The 23,546-nt window shown below is 36.3% G+C and overlaps 1 protein-coding gene across 2 annotated transcripts in view; it reads left to right on the top strand.

The window, feature by feature from the left end:
- LOC101692359 (disintegrin and metalloproteinase domain-containing protein 5-like) overlaps positions 1 to 23,546 on the top strand; it is a 141,423-nt gene that overhangs the window by 99,117 nt on the left and 18,760 nt on the right. For both annotated transcript variants that reach the window (XM_045070980.1, XM_045070979.1), the window contains exons 15-16: positions 14,464 to 14,554; positions 15,052 to 15,271. In XM_045070980.1, coding sequence (XP_044926915.1) covers positions 14,464 to 14,554; positions 15,052 to 15,271 — 311 coding nt within the window. The remainder of the gene's footprint in view (positions 1 to 14,463; positions 14,555 to 15,051; positions 15,272 to 23,546) is intronic.

Genomic DNA, 23,546 nt, shown 5'->3' with positions numbered 1-23,546 from the left:
GAATTGTTTAAGTTCTTCATTGATTTCCTGGTTGATCCAAACATTCTCAAGCAGGGTGGTCTTGGCTTCCAAGTGTTTGAATCCCTTCCAAGATTTTTCTTGTGGTTGAGTTCCTGTTTCAAAGCATTGTGGTCTGAGAATATGCAGGAAATAATCTCAGTCACTTGGTATTGGTTGAGCCCTGATTTGTGACCCAGTATGTGGTCTGTTCTGGAGAAAGTTCCATGTGCACTTGAGAAGAATGAGTAGTCTGTTGTTTTAGGGTGAAATGTTCTTTATATGTCTATGAGGTCCATTTGGTCCAATGTATCTTTCCATGCTCCTGTTTCTTTATTGATTTTCTGCTTGGATGATCTGCCTTTACTGAAAGTGTTGTATTAAGATCCTCTACTATTAATGTATTCATGTCAATATGACTCTTTATCTTGATTAACAGTTGTCTTATGTAGTTGGCTGATCCCATATTGGGGGCATAAATATTTACAATTGTTAGATCTTCTTGGTGGATAGACTCTTTAAGAATGATTTGTGTCCTTCTTTATCTCTGACTACAGTCTTTAGTTTAAAATCTAATTTATTTGATACGAGAATCACTAGCCCAGCTTTCTTTTGAGGCCCATTGGCATAAAAGATGCTTCCCCATACCTTCACTTTCAGTCTAGATGTAACCTTAGGTTCAAAATGGGTCTCTTGTAGACAACATATGGATGGGTCCTGTCATTTTATCCAATCTGCAACCTGTGCCTTTTTATGGGAGTGTTTAGGCCATTCATGTTGAGTGATTATTGAAATATACAATTTTATTGACATCATGTTGCCTAAGAAGTCCTTGTTTCTCTAGATTTTCTCTGTAAATTTCTGTTCCGTGGCACTCATGGTTTCTTTCTTCTTCTTCTTCTTTTTTTTTTTTTTTTTAATATTTTATTTATTTACTTGACAGAGATCACAAGAAGGCAGAGAGGCAGGCAGAGAGAGAGACAGGCCGGAAGAGAGAGATGAGGAAGCAGGTTCCCTGCTGAGCAGAGAGTCCGATGTGGGGCTCGATCCCAGGACCCCGGGATCATGACCTGAACCGAAGGCAGTGGTTTAACCCACTGAGCCACCCAGGCGCCCCAGTCTTCTTCTTTTTTGTGTGTGTGTGGTTTTTTTTTTTTTTTAGTTTTTTATTTTTTATAAACATATATTTTTATCCCCAGGGGTACAGGTCTGTGAATCACCAGGTTTACACACTTCACAGCACTCACCAAAGCACATACCCTCCCCAATGTCCATAATCCCACCCCCTTCTTTCTTCTTTTATTAAAAAAAAAAAACCCTTAATATTTCTTGTAGTGCTGGGTTGGTGGTCACATACTCTTTTAAACCTTGCCGGTCTTGGAAGCTCTTTATGTCTCCATCCATTCTGAATGTCAGTCTTGCTTGAAAAAGTATTCTTGGCTGCATGTTCTTCTCATTTAGTGCCCTGAACATGTCTCTCCAGCCCTTTCTGGCTTGCCAGGTTTCTGCGAACAGATCTGACATTATTCTGATAGACCTTCCTCTTTATGTAAGGAATCTCTTTCCGCTAGCTGCTTTCAAGAGCTCTTGTCTAAAATTATGATTCATCAGTTTCAGAATCAAGTGTCTTGAGGTCTTTTTAGATTCTATGATCTTGAGGGGTGTCTTTTCTGCCTCTATGATAGGAACACTGGTTCCATTCCCCAGATTGGGAAAAATTTCATAGAGGATTTGTTCAACTATATCTTCTAGTCTTCTTTTTTTCTCCCCCCCCCTCAGGGATCCCAATAATTCTGACATTGAAACTTTTCATGGCATCACTTATTTCCCTAATTCTGTTTTCATGGCTTAAAGTTTGTTCCAGACTTCCTCCTGATTCTTTTTCTCTATCAGTTTGTCCTTCAGATCACTAATTCTATCTTCTGCCCTGGTTACCCTAGCTGTTAGAGACTTTAGATTAGATGGGATCTCATTGATAGCATTTTTAACCTTTTCCCAGGAAGCTGTCACTTCTGCCCTAATCAATTCCATGTTGTCATTAATGGTTTTCTCCAACCTAGCCATTGCCTGGATAATTGTTACCCTGAATTCCCTTTCTGACATACTGTTCATGTTCATATCCAATAGCTCTGATGGAGAGGGCACAGTATCTGAATTTTTTCTCTATTGGGCATTCCTGCTCCTAGTCATTTTGGTGAGTGGTGGTCGAGGGGATGTGTAGCTGAATATATCATCCATGATCCAGGTAAGGTGTACCTTGGAATGCTTCTGAGCAATTAGAAGTCACCATCCAAAAGAAAGGACAAAAAGCAAAAAAAAAAAAAAAAAAAAAAAAAAAAAGAGAGAGAGAGAGAGAGAGAGAAAGAGAGAGAAGACCCAGTCAGAATTGGCCCCAAAGGTAAGATTTATAACGTATACAAACAAAAATACTGATGAAAGTAAAAGACAAGAAGAAGAAAAAAAGAACCCAGCCAAAATGAACCCCAAGTATTAAATGTATAAAATATCAGAGCAAAAACAAATGCACAGAAACACTGACAGAAGAAAAAGATGGGAGGTTGGTTATACATCCTCAATGTGGGTGAAGAAGGTTATTTTGATTCTTCCTGGGTGTATCTTGGTATCTTTGTTAAAGGACCCAACTTTCCAGAGATAAAGGGAGATTAAAACTGGTATATATATATAAGGGTAGTATTTATTAGGGAAAGAGGATTACCTTGAAGCTTATATCTGTATGTATATTAAGAAAAATAGAAAAACAAAAGAAAAATACATGTATGTGTATGAAAAAGTTCAAGGTAAGAGGTTATTATGGAATATGTTGTATTGAACCTCCCATTGTAGTGGTAAATGGGTTAAGAAAATTAAAAAGAACAAGAATCATGAGAACAAGTTAAAAATAAGAGTTGTATCTATGAAATATGCAGGTTTTAGGGTGATACTGGGAGTTTAATATCTTGTGTTCCTCTGATATTGGGGTTTTAAAATGTTATGGAGACCCTGTGGTGGTTGTCCTCTTATTCTTTTGGCTGGCTATCTGGGGGAGGGGGCTGCCACATTGTTTTTCAGTCAGTCTTCCTTGGGTTGAGTCCTGCTCCCTATCAAGGGGCTGGGCTCTGTGGAAACCAGTTTTTAGGCTTTTGTTCTTTGCAGGTTTTTGTTCTTTGGTGGCTCTTTGTGGCCTTTCAGAGGTTTAGTGGAAATAAAACTACCCAAACTGTATCTCAGAGAGAAGCCTGAGTCTGCTCCCCTCTGGGTGGTCCAGAACACACAGATTCCCCCTCTGCAAACTCTACTGATCTGTGCAACCTCCCATGGGCAATGCATGTCCCCGGCCACCGTCTTAGAGGTTGCCCAAAGCACCTGCTTGTCCCTGCATCTCCATGCCACTAAAACCACAAGCGATATTAGACAAGGGAGCCCGCTTCCAGTGGCTGCCTTTGCTGGGACTGCTGTCTGGGGTCCAGACTGCCCCAAGAGATACCAACCAGAGATAGAGAGCTGAGATTTTCAAGCCTGGGCTGGGAGTGTTCAGACTCTTGGCCGATCCTAGAGACCAGCAGCTAGCGCCCGCACAGAACTCTCTCAGGCACGTTGGAGAGCATGGTTCAGACCCTGGTTACACAGTGCACGTGCAGAGTGCAAAAGGCTGTGGTTCTAGAGAGCACCAGCAGGTATCCACACCAGACTCCCTTACACATGCCGGTGGGAGTGCACCTATCCCAGCGCTGGTGCTAGTAGTGGAAAGCCAGGGGCTCAGGGACCATGGTCTGGAGGCCTCGTCGTACTCTCTCTGGCACAGGTGGTCACTGGCAGTGGCCATCCTGGGTCTGTGGGCTTAGGCCCATGCCCGTGCCCGCCCAATTCCACCAACTGCCCCTTAAGGTCTTTTGCTCTTTTTGAGTGCTTTTAACCAGACTCCACATTAATGCTGGTCCCCAATCACAGGGCACTCTCATATTGCGGTATTACTTTCCAATAGGTCACTTCTGGTGGCTCCACCCCATATATATATATATATATATTTATATTTTATTTATATATATATTCCCCACTTATATGGGGAATCTAAGAAACAAAACATTTTAACAAACAAAAGCAGAAACAGACACACAAATACAGAGAACAAACTGATGGCTGCTGCGGGGGGTGGTCAAAGGACTGAAGGGTAATATATATATATATATATATATATATATATTTAAAGGTTTTATTTATTTATTTGACAGAGATCACAAGTAGGCAGAGAGGCAGGCAGAGGGAGAGAGGGAAGCAGGCTCCCTGCTGTGCGGAGAGCCCAATGTGGGGCTTGATCCCAGGATCCTGGGATCATGACCTGAGCCGAAGGCAGAGGCTTTAACTCACTGAGCCACCCAGGTGCCCCCCTTCTATATTCTTAAATATAAAAAAGATATTTATGTTCCAATATCAGTTTGATCATTCTCAGTATGCTTTACCTCTTCACTGGAGTCTCCTAATCCAGTAGATATCCAGAAGTGTATAATTCTACATCTAAGGGTGGTTTCATGGGTGTTCAGAGTGTTATGGTAGATAATTAGCTCACTTTAGGGGGCTGGTTGGAACAGGGTCTCCTACTTCTCTGCCATTTTGCCCCACCTTCCTAAAATGTGGTATTTTGTTTATTGAATTTATCTGGCCATTAATTTTGATTTTTAAAAATATTGAGTTAAGGTATTACTTGATTATTGAATTTTTGCCCCTCTACCACCTTCAGTTTTTGCACCATCCTAATCTTGGCCCTTGGACAGAATTTGGGGGAATCAAGAAGTTTAAATTAGATTTAATCAAATCAATTCAAATTAGTAAATTGCGACAAAGCAAAAGGAAACTAATTACTTAGTGAGTTCAAGAGTAGACAGTTTTCAATAGATAGTTGTTGATTGTGGTGTATTTTCACAAATCTATTTTGACTTGTTTTGTAGTATCTCTTATATGTATGTATGGATTGTGTTGAGAGAGAATGAAGTTTATTGATCTTGTCTTCAACTATGAAAATCTGTGAAATTGCTGACAGGCGCACCTTTGTCAGTTAATAGTAATGACACTGAATTCACTGAATATGAGGTTAGCTGTGGGTTTTTCATATATGATTTTTATTGTATTGGGACAGAGCCCCTCTAAACCCACTTTATGGAAGGTTTGTATCATGCATTAATGTACTTTGTCAAATGTTTCTTCTTTATCTAATGAGATGACCATATGATTTTTATTCCTCATTTTGTTAATGTGGTGTATCATATTGATTGATTTGTAAATAGCGAACCATCGCTCCAACCCTAGATGCACTTGATCATGATGAATGATCCTTTTCATATATTGTTGAATGTGATTTGCTGATATTTTGTTGAGGATTTTGCATGTATGTCCCCCAGAGATATTGACCTATAGTTTTCCTTTTTGTGGTGTGTTTATGTCGTTTTGGTATCAAGCTGGTAATGGTTGCAATAGAGTGTATTTTAAGCTTCCTTCTATTTTTTGGAAGTTTGAGGAAAATAGGTATTAACTCTTCTTTAAATGTTTGGTGAAATTCAGCTATGAATCCTTATAGATCCTGGATTTTTATGTTTTTGAGGTTTTTTGATTACTGATTCAATTTTAAGTGTGTTCAGATTTTCTGTTTCTTCTTGCTTCAGTATTTATTTTTAACATAAAATGTTATTATTTGTCCCAGGGGTACTGGTCTGTGAATCATCAGGCTTACACATTTCACAGCCCTTACCATAGCATATACCCTCCCAATGTCCATAACCCACCATCCCAACCCCACAACCCAACAGCAACCCTTTTGTTTTGTGATTAGGAATCTCTTATGGTCGGTCTTCCACCTGATCCTATCTTGTTTATTTTTTCCTTTCCTACCCAACATAGCCCCCCACCCTGCCTCTCAAATTCCTCATATCAGAGAGCTCATATGATAATTGTCTTTCTCTGACTGACTTATTTTGCTCAGCATAATACCCTCTAGTTCCATCTATGTTGTTGCAAATGGCAAGATTTCATTTCTTTTGATGGCTGCATAATATTCAATTGTGTGTGTGTGTGTGTGTGTGTGTGTGTATCACATCTTCTTTATCCATTTTATCTGTTGATGGACATCTAGATTCTTTCCATAGTTTGGCTATTGTGGACATTGCTGCTATAAACATTCATGTGCACGTGTCCCTTCAGATCACTACATTTGTATCTTTGGGTAAATACCCAGTAGTGCAATTGCTGGGTCATAGGGCAGGTCTATTTTCAACTTTTTGAGGAACCTCCATACTGTTTTCCAGAGTGGCTACACCACCGTTCATTCCCACAATAGTATAGGAGGGTTCCTCTTTCTCCACATCCTTGTCAACATCTGTCATTTCTTTATTTGTTAATTATAGCCATTCTGACTGGTGTGAGGTGGTATCTCATTGTGGTTTTGATTTGTATTTTCCTGATGTCGAGTGATGTGGAGCACCTTTTTATGTGTCTGTTGGCAGAAATGTCTGTTCATGTCTTCTGCCCAATTTTTGATTGGATTATTTGTTCTTTGGGTGTTGAGTTTGATAAGTTCTTTATAGATTTTAGATATAGCCCTTTATTTGATATGTCATTTGCAAATATCTTCTCCCATTCTGTCAGTTGTCTTTTGGTTTTGTGGACAGTTTCCTTGGCTGTACAAAAGCTTTTGATCTTGATGAAGTCCCAATAGTTCATTTTTGTGCCTGCTTCCCTTGCCTTTGGCAATCTGTCAAGGAAGAAGTAGCTGCTGCTAGAGTTGAAGAAGTTGCTGCCTATGTTCTCCTCAAGGTTTTTGATAGATTCAAAAAGTCTTTCATCCATTTAGTCTATTTTTGTGTGTAGTATAAGGAAATGGTCCAATTTCATTCTTCTGCATGTGCCAACACCATTTGTTGAAGAGAATGTCTTTTTTCCATTGGACATTCTCTCCTGCTTTGTCGAAGATTGGTTGACGATAGAGTTGAGGGCCCATTTCTGGACTCTTTATTCTCTTCCATTGATCTATGTGTCTGTTTTTGTGCCAGTACTATACTGTCTTGATGATTACAGCTTTGTAATAGAGCTTGAAGTCTGGAATTGTGATGTCACCAGCTTGGCCATTCTTTTTCAACATTCCTCTGGCTATTCAGGGTCTTTTCTGGTTCCATTTCTTTGAAAAAATTGATGGTATTTTCTGGTTCCATTTCTTTGAAAAAATTGATGGTATTTTGATAGGGATTGCATTAAATGTGTAGATTGCTTTAGATAGCATAGACATTTTCACAATACTTGTTCTTCCAGTCCAGGAGCATGGAACATTTTTCCATTTCTTTGTGTCTTCCTCAATTTCCTTCACAAGTACTTTATATTTCCCTGATTACAGATTCTTTGCCTCTTTGGTTAGGTTTATTCTTCAGTATCTTATGGTTTTGGGTGCAATTGTAAATGGGATGGACTCCCTAATTTCTTTGTCTTCTGTCTTGTTGTTGGTGTATAGAGATGGAACTGATTTCTGTACACTGATTTTATATCCTGGCACTTTATTGAATTCCTGCTTAAGTTTTAGCAGTTTTGGAGTCGTGTCTTTTGGGCTTTCCATATAAAGCATCTCAGCATCTGCGAAGAGTGCCGATTTCGATGTTGCCTTTTTTTTTTCAGTTGCTGAGGCTAAGATTTCTAGTACTGTGTTGAATAGCAGTGGTGATAGTGGCCATCTCTGTTGTGTTCTTAACCTTAGGAGAAAAGGTCTCAGTTTTTCCCCATTGAGAATGATATTCGTTGTGAGTTTTTCATAGATGGCTTTGATGATGATGGTGATATCCCTATACTTTGAAGACTTTTGAGCAAGAAAGGATGCTGTAATTTGTCAAATGCCATTTCAGTGTCTATTGAGAATATCATAGGGTTCTTGTTCTTTCTTTTATTATTGCATCGTATGACATTGATTGATTTGTGGATGTTGAACCAACCTTGCAGCCCAGGAATAAATCCCACTTGGCCATGGTGAATACTCCTTTCACATATTGTTGGATCCTATTGGTTAGTATTTTAGTGAGAATTTTTGCATTTGTGTTCATCAAGGATATTGGCCTATAATTCTCCTCTTTGAAGGGGTCTTTGTCTGGTTTTGGGATCAAGGTAACCCTGGCCTCATAAAATGAGTTTGGAAGTTTTCCTTTCATTCCTATTTTTTGGAGCACTTTCAGGAGAATAGGCATTAATTCTTCTTTAAATATTTGTTGAATTCCCCTGGGAAGTTGTCTGGCCCTGGGGTGTTGTTTTTTTGGAAGATTTTTGTTGACTGCTTCAATCTCCTTACTGGTTATGGGTCTGTTCAAGTTTTTTCTTCCTGGTTCCAAGTTTTGGTAGTTTATATGTCTCTAGGATTGCATCCATTTCTTTCAGATTGTCATATTTGCTGCCATATCTTTCACATAATATGTTCTTATAATTGTTTGTATGTTTCTGGTGCTCGTTGTGATCTCTCCTCTTTCATTCATGATTTTATTGATTTGGGTCCTTTCCTTTGCTTTTGGATAAGTCTGGCCAGAACTTTGTTGATTTATTCTTTCAAAGAAGCAGCTTACAGTTTTGTTGATCTGTTCTACTATTTTTCTGGTTTCTATTTCATTGATTTCTGCTCTGATCTTTTACTATTTTTCTTCTCAGGCTGGGTTTAGGCTTTATTTGCTATTCCTTCCCAGCTCCTACAGGTGTAAGGTTAGGTTGTGTACTTGAGACCTTTCTTGTTTCTTGAGAAAGCCTTGTATTGCTATATACTTTCCTCTCAGGACTGCCTTTGCCGTGTCCCAAAGATTTTGTTTACTTGTGTTTTCATTTCCATTTGTTTCCATGAATTTTTTCAATTCTTCTTTGATTTCCTGGTTGACCCATTCATTTTTTAGTAGGTTGCTCTTTAGCTTTCATATATTTGAGTTCTTTCCAACTTTCCTCTTGTGGCTGATTTCTAGTTTCAAAGCATTGTGGTCTGAAAATATGCAGGGAATACTCCCATTCTTTTGGTACCGGTTGAGTCCTGATTTGTGAGCCAGGATGTGATCTGTTCTGGAGAATGTTCCATGTGCACTAGAGAAGAATGTGTATTCTCTTTCTTTGGAATGGAATGTTCTGAATATATCTGTGATGTCCATTGGTCCAGTGTATAATTTAAAGCCTTTATTTCCTTTGTAATCTTTTGCTTAGATGATCTATCCATTTCAGTCAGGGGAGTGTTAAAGTCCCCTACTATTATTGTATTATTGTTGATGTGTTTCTTTGATTTTGTTATTAACTGATTTATCTAATTGGCTTCTCTCATGTTAGGGACATAGATATTTAAAATTGTTAGATCTTCTTGTTGGCAGATCCTTTAAGTGTGATATATTGTCCTTCTTCATCTTTTAGTATAGTCTTTGTCTTAAAATCTAATTTATCCAATATAAGGATTGCTACCCCAGTTTTCTCTTGATGTCCATTAGCATAGTAAATGGTTTTCCACCCCCTCCGTTTAAATCTGGAGGTGTCTTTGGGTCTAAAATGAGTTTCTTGTAGACAGCATATCAATGGGTCTTTTTTTTTTTAAATGCATTCTGATACCTTGTGTCTTTGTATTGGGGCATTTAGCCCATTTGCATTCAGGGTAACTATTGAAAGATCAGAATTTAGTGCTATTGTATTGTCTGTAAGGTAACTGATATTGTATATTGTCTCTGTTCCTTTCTGGTATATGTTACTTTTAGGTTCTCTCTTTGCTTAGAGGATCCCTTGCAATGTTTCCTGTAGAGCTTGTTTGGTGTTTGCAAATTCTTTCAGTTTTTATCCTGGAAGCTTTTTTTTTTTTATCTCTCCTTGTGTTTTCAATGATAGCCTAGCTGGATATAGTATTCTTGGCTGCATGTTTTCGTCTTTTAGTGCTCTGAATATATCACGTCAGTCCTTTCTGGCCTGCCAGTCTCTGTGGAAAGGTCTACTGCCAATCTAATATTTCTGCCATTGTAGGTTACAGACCTTTTGTCCCAAGATGCTTTCAGGATTTTCTCTTTGTCTCTGAGACTTTTAAGTTTTACAATTAGATGATGGGGTGTTGACTGATTTTTATTGATTTTGAGGGGGATTCTCTGTGCCTCCTGGATTTTGATGCTTGTTTCCTTCCTTAAATTAGGGAAGTTCTCTGCTATAATCTGCTCCATTATACCTTCTGCCCCTCTCTTCCTTCTTCTTTTGGGATCCCAGTTACTCTAATATTATTTCTTCTTATGGTAACACTTATCTCTCAAATTCTTCCCTTGTTGTCCAGAGGTTGTTTGTCTCTCATTTGCACAGGTTCTTTATTCTCTGTCATTTGTTCTTCTATTTCACTAATTCTCTCTTCTGTCTCATTTATCCTACCAGTAAGAATCTCCATTTTTTATTGCACCTCATTAATAGCTCTTTTGATTTCAACTTGGTTAGATTTTAGTTCTTTTATTACTCCAGAAAGGGATTTTATTTCTTCAGAAGGGATTCTCTAATATCTTCCATGCTTTTTCTCAAGTCCAGCTAGTTCCTTGATAGTAGTCATTCTAAACTCTAGTTCTGACATCTTACTAATGTCAGTATTGATTAGGTCCCTAGCTGTCAGTACTACCTCTTGTTCTTCTTTTGAGGTGAGTTTTTCCACCTTGTCATTTTATCTAGATAAGAATAGATGAATGAATAAATAAAATACTAAAAGGGTGGCACTTCTTTTGAGGTGAGTTTTTCCACCTTGTCATTTTATCCAGATAAGAATAGATGAATGAGAGAATAAAATACTAAAAGGGTGGCAAAACCCCAGAAAAATATCTGCCAACCAAATCAGAAGAGATCTTAAATGGGGGGAGAAGAATGGGGGAAAAATAAAAAATTAAAAATAAAAAACCATATATATTAGACTGGTGAATAGAACAGAGCCACCCACATGATTTTGGGTGTATTCTGGTCTCTTAGAAGAAACTACCTCCCAACATTTTAAGGAAAGAAAAGCATATATATATATATATATATATATATATATATATATAAAATATATATTAATATATATAAAATATATCTCTATATAAAAGCTTATATATACATATATAGGAATATAAGGGTAAACACTATGAAGGGATGGAATATGACTGTAAAGATGAAAGTTAAAAAGGATTCTAAAAAAAGGAATTGATAAGTTGGTTGGAAAAAGAAAAAAGAAAGAGAAGAGAATGTCATCAGACTAGAGACTAGAATAGAGGCATGCACTAGATTTGGGGTATATTTTGATATATTAGAAAAAAATTGTATCCTAAAATTTTAAAGAAAAGAAACTTATATGTATACAAAAAATAAGGCTAAACACAATGAAGGAATAGAATATGACTATAACAATAAAAAAGATCTTTAAGATAAAATAGTTTAAAAACATTAAAATAGGAAAAAGGAACAGCTAAAGAAAATAGAATAAGAAAAAAATAAAATTAAAAAAATTTACCTTTGGATCACTATGTTTGTATCTTTAGGGTAAATACCCAGTAGTGCTATTGCTGGGTCATAGGGTAGATCTATTTTCAACATTTTGAGGAACCTCCATGCTGTTTTCCAGAGAGGTTGCACCAGCTTGCGTTCCCACCAACAGTGTAGGAGGGTTCCCCTTTCTCCGCATCATTGCCAGCATCTGCCATTTCCTGACTTGTTAATTTTAGCCATTCTGACTGGTGTGAGGTGATATCTCATTGTGGTTTTGATTTGTATTTCCCTGATGCCGAGTGATATGGAAGACTTTTTCATGTGTCTGTTGGCCATCTGGATGTCTTCTTTGAAGAAATGTCTGTTCATGTCCTCTGCCTACTTCTTGATTAGATTATTTGTTCTTTGGGTGTTGAGTTTGCTAAGCTCTTTATAGGTTTTGGATACTAGCCCTTTATCTGATATGTCATTTGCAAATATCTTCTCCCATTCTGCCAGTTGTCTTTTGGTTTTGTTAATTGTTTCCTTTGCTGTGCAAAAGCTTTTGATCTTGATGAAATCCCAACAGTTCATTTTGCCCTTGCTTCTGTTGCCTTTGGCGATGTTCCTAGGAAGAAGTTGCTGAGGTTGAGGTCAAAGAGGTTGCTGCCTATGTTCTCCTCAAGGATTTTGATGGATTCCTTTCCCTCATTGAGGTCCTTCATCCATTTTTAATCTATTTTCATGTGTGGTGTAAGGAAATAGTCCAATTTCATTTTTCTGCATGTGGCTGTCCAATTTTCCCAGCACCATTTGTTGAAGAGGCTGTCTTTTTTCCATTGGACATTCCTTCCTGCTTTGTCAAAGATTAGTTGACCATAGAGTTGAGGGTCTATTTCTGGGCTCTCTATTCTGTTCCATTGATCTATGTGTCTGTTTTTGTGCCAGTACCATACTGTCTTGATGACAGCTTTGTAATAGAGCTTGAAGTCCGGAATTGTGATGCCACCAACTTTGGCTTTCTTTTTCAATAGTCCTTTGGCTATTTGAGGTGTTTTCTGGTTCCTCAATCATACCTTCTAATCATCTCTCTTTCTCTCCCCCCTCAGGGATCCCAATAACTCTGACATTGGATCATTTCATGGTATCATTGATCTTTCTAAGTCTGTTCTCACAGGCTTCTAGCCACCTATCCCTCTCTTCCTCAGCTTCCTTCTTTTCTACCAGCTTATCTGTTAGATCACTAATTTGTTCTTATGCCTCATTTACCTTGGATGTTAGAGTATCATGTTTAGACTGCATCTAATTCATAGCATTTTCTAGTTTGGCCTGATTAGATTTCATTTCTGCCCTTAGAGATTCTATATTGTTACTAATGCTTTTCTCAAGCCTAACTATTGACCTCACAATTGCTACCCTGAAATCTATCTCTGACATTTTGGTTATATCCACATCCATTAGATCTGTGGCAGAGGCCATTGTTTCTGTTTTTTTTCTTTGTTGGGAGATCCTCCTCCTAGTCATTTTGTTGAGGGATGGTTAAGAGAATGTGCAGAGTTCAAAATATCAACCACAACTCAAGCAAGATGCATCTTAAGAAAATCTGGAGTGGTCAGAAGTCACCACTGAAAAAGCAAAGCCAAAATAAAACACAAGAATAAAATTTGTAAAGTTTTAAAATTAAAAAAAAAAAAAAGAATAAAGGGGGCAATCTCTCAGTGTGGACAAAGTAGGGTTTAAGTTGTTCCTGGGAGTATTTTGTTCTGTTTGTTAGAGTATACTACTTCCTAAAATTACAGGGAAAGTAAAACTTGTATATATACAAAGGTAATATTGAGTAGGGAGAAAAGGACTACCCTGAAGCATATATCTTAAAAAAAAAAAATACAGATGTGGAATACAAGTTAAAAAAAGCTACTATGAAATATAAGTTGATATATTGAACATGCAGTTGAAATGAGAAAAGGGTAAAAAAAAAACAAGAAAAAGGTGGGATGTAGGTTATATATTGCTAAGAATAAAAAGAAAAAGAAACTTGTATCTGAAAAATAAACAAGCCATGAGGCAACGACTGGAGCTCAATATGCTATTTTTGCCAGTGTTGGGATTTTACAGTTTTATAGGGACACTACAATTGTCGTCCTCTTGTTCTTCCAGTAGATCTTCTGGGGGCTTGGGCTGCTGTTGTTTCTAAGGCAACCTGCTTGGGCAGAGTTGTCCTGCCTCCTTTTGGGAGGATGAGATCAGTGGAGACTGGTTTTTTGAGATTTTGTTCTCTCTGCTTGCCGTGCCTCCTTGAGGGTCAGAGCAAAAATGGTCACACCCAAACCTCTGGCCCAGAGCAGAGAAATTAAAGTTGGTTGTCTTCACTGTATCCTCCAGGGCAAACCTTCTCTGTTTCTCTGTGTACTGCAGAAAGCCGCAGCCTCTCACAATTCACGCCCACAGTGATTCTCTGAGGTCATCCCAGGGGCCTGGGAGTGTCCATGCCCTTTGTGTTTCTAAAACTGCCCAGGGCCCCAGGCTTATGCATGCACCTGCAGCTCCTGGATCCTGCCTGGGCACTGCACTAAAGCCCTTTCCCAGCCATTACTGCTGTCCAGACCCTGGCACAGGACTCTTTTGTGCTCTGGTGTTATATCACTCTCTAGGAGCCAGTTTATGGAGGCTCCCTCACCCTTCTGTTTATCTTCCAATATCTCCCTGAAGCTTCATAACTCTGCTCTTCCTACCTTGCAACAGGCAGCACTTTTCTGCTTGTAGAGGTCTAGATATATATTCTTACATCTCAGGCTGATTTTGTGGATATTTAGAATGGTTTGGTAGATATCCAGCTAAATTCAGGGGACTGATTGAAATGGGGTCCCTACTCTTCTGTTATCTTGCCTCCCCCAAAGCTGCCTGAGCAACCTTTTAATGCTAGATAATTATAAACCTCCTTAGCTGTCACATTATTAATTTCCAAAGTGAGTTTATTTCTACAATGATTATTGGAATTATGTACTGTAATTTATATGTTTTTTTTTCTTTTAGCTTCTAGAGGTGGTCCATTTGCTTGTTATGATGAAGTAAATACAAGAGGAGATAGATATGGAAACTGTGGTCGAGATTTTTGCAGTAATCCGTACGTATTTAGAAATTTATAATTTTGTTTGGGATATAGGTTATATATTGCTAAGATCCTAGAATATATGACAGTTTATCACAGGTTTCTTTGTTTTATGATCTGAACTGAACAGTATTATCCATTGCCTACAAATGATATGTATTCAGTGCCTATAATGTTACGACAATGATATTTGTAGTGAGAATTATTTATTTTATTTTACTAATGAAAGAATTGAAGACTGGTGATTTGCTCAAATTTAAGAAGCTAATATAAGACAGACCAGGGCTGTCAGGTTGCAGGTATCATTAATTTTTCCCTTAGCACATAGACTCACAGAACAAAAATGGCCACATCATACATAAATCAGTGTTCTCAGAAAGTTTTCTGAGAGAATACTGTTGACACCTGGAGTTAAATTTGTAAGACTTTTTTTTTTTAAACATAGGTATATCAGGAATCTATGTTATTTCAGTAAATAATAAGAGAATTTTTTCTCTGCCCTATGATTCTAGTAATCTTCTATGTGGAAAATTAGTTTGTGCCTGGCCACATAAAACATTAATATCACGTGCAAATTTGTCAGTGATTTATACACATGTCCAAGATGAAATATGTGTATCTACATTTCGACTCAATGAAAACTTACCTAAAAATTCATGGACAACTTATGAAAATCCTGAAGATAGAGATGATACATTTGTACAAGATGGCACTGTGTGTGGTCCTGAGATGGTAATTAGAACTACAAAATTTCAAGTGTTTTAACAATTATTTTTTACAATACACCAAACAATTCATTGTTAAACAGCTTTGTTGAAATATTGTTTACTGTAATAGTCATTCATGATATATACAATTCATTGCTTTTGATTAATGTATCACCACATCCAGTTTTAGAACATACTATAACTCTTGCCCATAAACAACATATCCAATTTTCCCAGTTATTAACATCTAATAGTAATATGGTACATTTGTTATAGTTAATGAACTAGCAATGTTTATATATTATATTAAATAAATTCCACACTTCATTCAGAATTCTTTTACGTAATGTCTTTTCCAGGATTCCACCCAAAATACTATATTACATTTATCAATTTTGTATTCATAGACTTCTCTTGACAGTAACGGTTTCTCTTAATTTCTTTGTTTTTGATAGCCTTGACGGTTTCGAGAACTGGTCAGGTATTCTGTAGTATGTCCCTCATATTAAGATTGTCTGCCATTTCTCTTATGATTAGACTGGGTTTATATATTTTTGGGAGGAAGACCTCAGAGGTAAAGTATCTTTCATCATATCATTATCAAGTATTGATGTTAACCTTGATCACCTGGCTGAGGTAATATTTATCAAATTTCTCACTGTTAAGTTACTCTTTACTTCCCTTTCCCTGAAGTTACTTTGCATAGCCCATACTTAGGGAGTAGGAAGTATTATTTCACTTTCTTGGGGGCTCAGTAGTTACATAAATTGTTTTTAATTCCTCTGCACCAAAGGTTTCTCTGTTCTCCATTTATTTATTCAGTCATTTATTTGTAACATTGTAGACTCTTGGATATTTATGTTATTATGGCCTGGGTTATAATCCAGTACTACTTTATTGATTTCATTGTTCAAGTTTTTCTATCTTTGGCCATTGTGAGTTCTTTCAGTCAACTGGTGTCTCTTTGGCAAACTCTTAACACTGTGAGAGTTTTTTTTTTTTTTTCTTTTTTCTTTTTGAGTGCTTCCTTACTTTATAGAATCACAAGATGTTCTTCATTAATACTGAATGTTTCCTGCCCCAGTTCCTAAAATCAGCCGTTCTCCAAGGAACCCTGGTTCATTGAAATGGGAAATAGTATTTAGAAACCAAGATCTAGGTATTAATTTTCCTTTCTGCTGTTGGGAGTGTCACTTTTGGCCCCATCAATAGACAGAGCTAGGAAATGTATATCTATATCTACATAGGATTCAAGCATATGAAAACATGATACATATACATGAATATATGTATATATGTATACATGTATATATACTCACACTCGTATGCTGTATATAATATTTCTATATATGCATATCTACATTACAAAGCATGAGGTCAAAATTATACTTTCAAATTGAATCCACAATATAGGTTTCATTCTAGCCTCATATCTTTTCATATTTTTGACTGTTTTCTATGATAGTGATATACTTTGACACTTTCTTTGACAGTTATTTATATAAATTCCATCCTTGGATGTCCACATTAAACTATCTCAGAATTGCTAGTTCATTCCACTGTGAAATTTTTCTTGCCCTTAGCCTGAAGTGTATGTAAAAATATTTTATTTAATATTTTTGGGGGGTTTTATTCATTTTTCTTCTTAATGTGGTTAGATTGTTCATTTGAAAAACAGTAAGTTTTTTTGATTTCTCCCTGTCCTGTTCATTTTATTTTAGCTTAGTTTCTGATATGTGAAATATAAAATGATTTTTAAGATTTAAAACTATAAGGGCAACTGGGTGACTCTGTCAGTTAAGTGCCCAACCCTTGATTTTAGCTGAGGTTGTAATCTCAGGGTTGTGAGATTGAGCCTAGAGACTCGATCTGTGCTCAGTATGAGTCTGCTTGTGTGTTTCCCTCTGTTCCTACCCCCCCACACACACACTACTATTCACATGTGCCCTCTTTCTACCAAATAAATAAAATCTTTAAAATTTTTTTTTAAAAGATTCAAAACTATATATGGTTATACTCAGAGAATTATCCATTCCCATCCCTGTAAACCCTGTAAACCTTCTATCCATTCTCATTTCTCCCCACTCCCAGTAGAGAAACAATTAGTTTTCATTATTAGTTTCTATTATTGTAGTTTTTTAGTTTTAGCTATCTTACCTTTTATTTGTTGCACAATGTTGCACAATGGAGCAGATATGTACATTTCTTATACCTCCTTTGTTAAACAAAAAATAATATTACATACTATAAATGCTTTTGAACTTTTTTTTTTGCTTAACACATTTTGTGGTGATTAATTTAATCAGTTCTAAAGTGCTTATTTTATATTTTCTGGCTGAATTTTATTTGATTTATTAAAATTAATACAATTTTTCATTTTGAAATAATACACATACATCAAAAATGACTGGAAAATACAGAAAAGGAAAAAATCATTCATAGTATTATCACCTAGAGATAAATTCTCTTTATTGTTCAGAACATGTATTTCCAGTATTTTTTGTGCTTATAGCATTTTTTCACTGTCTTAATATTATGAAATTAATAGAAATATAAATTATAAAGATACTATATCTTTGAATAATTTTTGAAATGGAGAAAAATATAAAGAAGGAAAACCATTACACAAAATTTGTTTACACAGAATTAGTCACAGTTATTGGTGGTCTTTTTTTAATTAAACTTTTTAATTTTGAAGTAACTATACTTTAATGGAAAGTAAAATACGTTAGAGAGGTCCTCTCTATCCTACATCCAGATTTTCTTAATATCTTTAACCTGTAAAATATAAAAAACAGGAAATTGACTTTGATAGAAACCTCATTTAGATTTCGTCATTTTACAAGAATGTGTGTGTGTGTGTGTGTGGTCTGTGTGTAGTTCTGTGCAATTATATAACATGTATAACCATGAAACCACTATCACAGTCAAAATACAAAACTGTTCCATCCACCAAAATGGAGCTCTGTCATGGTTTCATTTTGTAGTCATACCTTTCCCTTGTATACCTAATGCTCTGTTCTAATCAGTTCTCTATCTCTATAATTCTGTCACTTGGAGAATGTTATATTAGTAGAGTTATCTAAAAATCTCTAGAGATTAGTTTTTTTCAGCCAGAATAATATCCTTGGGATCTATCTAGAAAGCCACATGTATCAATGGTTCATATTTAGTGTTGAAATATTCCATTACATGAATACACCGTAGTTTGCCTAACATTCATTCTTTTTTTAGTGTGAGTTTTTATATTTTTATTTTATTATTATGTTCAGTTAGCCAGCATATAGTAGTATATCATTACTTTTTGATGTAGTATTCGATTTATTAGTTGCATATAATGCCCAGTGCTTATCACAACATGTGCCCTCCTTAATACCCATCACCTCACGATCCCATCTTCCCACCTCCACCTAACTGGAACCCTCAGTTTATTTCTCAGGGTCCAGAGTCTCTCAAGGTTTGTCTCCCTGACTGATTTCTTCCCCCTCAGTTTTTCCTCCCTTTCTCTATGGTCCTATGTGCTATCTACATATGAGTGAAACCATATGATAATTGTCTTTCTCTGCTTGACTTATTTCACTTAAAGAAATAGGTCTATGTTATCTTGGCTCAACTCAAAATCATAATGAATTGTTATTTGATTATTGTGCCATTTAAAAATATTTCCTATAAATTCTACTTTATAATTTTTTGGTCCTAATTTTTTTTTGTGTGTGTGTGTGTGCATGACTTCCTAACACCATAGAAATACAAGGAACTATAAAAGAATATTATGAAAAATTACATGTCAACAAACTGGACAACCTAGAAGAAAAAGATGAATTCCTAGAAACATAAACTACCAAAGTTGAACCAGAAAGCCCACTGCCATGGTACTGGCACAAAAATAGACACCAGAAATAGCAAATTTGAACAACCTGATTGCCAGCAATGAAACTGAATCCGTAGTCAAAAAAAAAAAAAAAAAAAAAAAAATCCCAAAAAACCAGAGCCCAAGACCAGATGGCTTTGCTGGTGAATTCTACCAAACATTTAAAGAAAGTTTAATAACTAGGGGCACCTGGGTGGCTCAGTGGGTTAAAGCCTCTGCCTTCGGCTCTGGTCATGATCCCCGGGTCCTGGGATTGAGCCCTGCATCGGGCTCTCTGCTCGCCGGGGAGCCTGCTTCCTCTTCTCTCTGTCTCTGTCTGCCTCTCTGCCTACTTGTCTGTCAAATAAATAAATAAAAATCTTTAAAAAAAAGAAAGTATAATACCTATACTTCTCAAAATTTTATAAAAAATAGAAATGGAAGGAAAGTTTCCAAATTTATACTATGAGGCTGGCATTACCCTGATTCCAAAACCAGATAAAGACACTACAAAAGAACTATGGCCAATATTCCTGATGAACAACTCACCAAACATTCTCAACAAAATGTTAGCAAACCAAATCAAACAACGTATTCACCATGATCACGTGGGATTTATTCCTGGGTTGCAAGGGTTGTTCAACATTGGCAAATCAATCAACATGCTATATAACATTAATAAAATAAAAGATAAAACCCATATGGTCATTTCAATAGATGCAGAAAAAGGATTTGATGAAGTACAACATCCATTCATGATAAAAACCCTTCACAAAGTGGGTTTAGAGGGAACATGACTCAACATAATAATGGCCACATCTGAAAAACACGCAGCTAATGTAATATAATCCTCAACAGGGAAAAATAGAACTTTTCCTATATGGTTAGGAAAAAGACAAGAATGTCCTTTCTCCCTTTTATTCGACATAGTACTGGAAGTCCTAGCCATAGCAATCAGGCAAGAGAAAGGAAAAAAGGCATCCAAATTGATAGGGAAGAAGTAAAACTTTCACTGTTTGCAGATGACATGTTCTATATACTGGAAGAGATTATGATGAATGAAATAAGTCAAGCAGAGAGCATCAATTATCATATGGTTTCACTTATTTGTGGAGCATAACAAATAACAAGGAGGACATGGGGGGATGGAGAGGAGAAGGGAGTTGAGGGAAATTGGAAGGGGAGGTGAACCATGAGAGACTATGGACTCTGAAAAACAACCTGAGGGTTTTGAAGGGGTCGGGGGTGGGAGGTTGATGGAGCCAGGTGGTGGGTATTAAGGAGGGCACGTATTGCATGGAGCACAGGGTGTGGTGCAAAAACAATGAATACTGTTATGCTGAAAAGAAATTAAAGAAAAAAAAGAAAAAAAGAAAGCCCTGAAGACTCCACCAAAAAATTATCAGGACTGATAAATGAATTCAGTGTGGTCACAGTATACAAAATCAATGTATAGAAGCCTGTTGCATTTCTAAACACTAATAATCAAACAGTAGAAAATAAATTAAAACAATCCTATTTACAGTTGCACCAAAAATAATAAAGTAGCTAGGAATAAACTTAACCAAAGAGGTGAAAATTTGTACTCTGAAAACTATAAAATGCTGATGAAAGAAACTGAAGATGACACAATGAAATGGAAAGACATTCCATGTTCTTGTTTGGAAGAACAAATTACTGTTCAAATGTCTATACTATCCTAAGCAATATACAGATTTAATGCAATCCCTATCAAAACAACACTTTTTTAAAAAACAGAACTAGAAAAGAACAGTCCTAAAATTTATATGGAACCACAAAAGACCCTGAATAGCCAAAACAATCTTGAAAAGGAAAAATAAAGCTGGAGGTATAATTCGAGACTGCAAGTTTTATTACAAAGCTGTAGTGATCAAGACAACATGGTACTGGCACAAAAATAGACACCTAGATCAATGGAATAGTATAGAAGCCCAGAAATAAACCCATAATTATATGGCGATCTTCCAACAAAGGAAGAAAGAATACCCAATGGGAAAAAGTCTCTTCAACAGTCTTGGGAAAATTGTACAGCTATATGCAAAAGAATTAAACTAGGCCACTTTCTTACACCATGCACAGAATAAACTCAAAATGGATTAATGGCCTAAATGTGAGACAGGAAACCATAAAAATCCTAGAGGGGAGTACAGGCAATAATTTCTCTGACATTGGCCATAGCAACTTCTTTCTAGATATGTCTCCTGAGACACAAGAAACAAAAGCAAAAGTAAACTGTTGGGACTAAATCAAAATTAAAAGCTTCTGCACAGTGAAGGAAACCAACTAAACTAAAAGTCAACCTACAGAATGGGAGAAGGTATTTGCAAATGACATATTTGTTAAAAGATTAGTATCCAAAATATATAAAGTATTTATGCAACTCAACACCTAAAAACCAATAATCCAGTTAAAAATGGGCAGAAAGCATAAATAGAAATTTCTCCAAAGAAGACATCCAGATGGCCAACAGACACACAAGAAGATGCTTAACACCAGAGATCATCAGGGAAATGCAAATCAAAACTACAGTGGGATACAACCTCACACCTGTCAGAATGGCTAAAATAAAAAAATTCAAGAAACAAGTGTTGGGGAGGATGTGGAGGAAAATGAACACTCATGTACTTTTGGTGGAAATGCAAACTGATGCAGCCATTCTGGAGAACAATATAGAGTTTTCTCAAGAAGTTAAAAACAGACCTAACTTATGATCTCATAATCACAGTACTGTGTATTTACCCCCAGAACATAAAAATGTGAATTCAAAGGGATACATGCTCCCTAACATAGCATTATCAACAATAGCCAAACTATGGAAGGAGCCCAAATGTCCATCGAATGATGAATGGATAAAAAAGATGTGGTAGATATATAATGTGGAATATTATTCATCCATCAAAAAGAATGAAATCTTGCCATTTGCAATGACATGAGTGGAGGTATAGTGTATTATGCTAAGTGAAATAAGAAAAGTACAAGACAATTTTATATGATTTCACTCATATGTGGAATTTAAAGAAGCAAAACAGATGAACAAAAGGGGGGGGATAAAAGAGGAAACAAACCATAAGAGACTCTTAAAGATAGAGAACAATTGGGATTGATGAATGGAAGTGGGTGGAGATTGGCTAGATGGGTGATGGGTAGTAGGAGGGCACTGGTTTTTTATTTTTCTTTTTAAGAGTTATTTATTTCAGAGAGAGAGAGAGAGAGAGACAGAGACTGTGCATGTGAGTAGGGGTAGTGTGGGGGGAGCAAAGCAGAGGGAGGAAAGAAAGCCTGAGGCAGGACTTGATCCCAGAACCCTGTGATCATGGCCTGAGCTGAAATAAAGAGTGGGACACTTAACTGACTGAGCTGCTCATGCAGCCTCATAAGAGGGCATTTATTATGATGAGCACTAGGTGTTGTATGTAGGTGATGAATCGCTAATTCTACCCCTGAAACCAATATTGCACTATATGTTAAGTAACTAGAATTTAAATAAAAATTTCAAAAGAAAGAAACAGGAAAACAGAATTAATACATAATATAGCATAAAATAAATTTTAGATTATTAGAAAGTTCTGACATTTATTAAAATAATATATCTGATAACAGCTTAATATTCTAATTAATTCTATGAACTATTAACTCCAAGAGCTACAATATGAAAGTTAATTAAAATATTTTTAAACTTTTCATTTTATTGTATTGTATTTTTAAATTCAAGTATAATTAACATAGAGTTACATTAGTTTCAGGTGTACATTCCCCCCCGTTTCCCTTCTACACTTTTGGCATCAAGAGTTTGTTCTCTGTAAGAGCCTGTTTTTGGTTGTCTTTTTTCCCCTTTGTTTTGTTTCTTAAATTCAATGACTGAAAGCATATGATATTTGCCTTTTTCTGACATATCTTTTTGAGGGAAAGTCACAAGCTGTGCTTGCTAAATTCAAATTTATTTCTATATAATACATTTTTAAAATAGTCCATGGAAAAAACCCAAAGTTTCTATCACATCTTGCTCATCTGGAAGCACATGGAATACAATTACGATCTGAGGTCTCTCTCCCCTTGAATTCTGAAGGATATTGGCTCAAATCATTTTTTCCAGGGTCCTGGTCCTCCTCTTTTTGCATACATGGTTGTTATTATGATCCAAAGACAAAATTCACTTAAAAAATAACTCTTTGACAAAGTACTGAATTTACTGAATTTTTTCAATAATTAGGAAAAAGGCACAAAAATTAATTCCATAAATTAGAACAGTGTAAATTCACACATAAAACACTCTTTTTCTTTGGAGGCCTTTTAACCATCATAGTTGGGAGTCTCTCATTGTCTTATTACTGCACATAATTATCTGTTATTCTTGCTGTTCTCCTTCTCATCATTTTTTCCTCATGGAATAGTGAACTGTCTTCCTGTGCTACTCACACCCATGATTTTA

The sequence above is a fragment of the Mustela putorius genome, unplaced genomic scaffold (assembly GCF_011764305.1).
Source record: "Mustela putorius furo isolate JIRA1106 unplaced genomic scaffold, ASM1176430v1.1 tig00003976_pilon_pilon_pilon, whole genome shotgun sequence".
Taxonomy (NCBI): domain Eukaryota; kingdom Metazoa; phylum Chordata; class Mammalia; order Carnivora; family Mustelidae; genus Mustela; species Mustela putorius.
The sequence above is the reverse complement of the archived record's forward strand: the minus strand, read 5'-3'. Positions and strand labels throughout refer to the sequence as shown.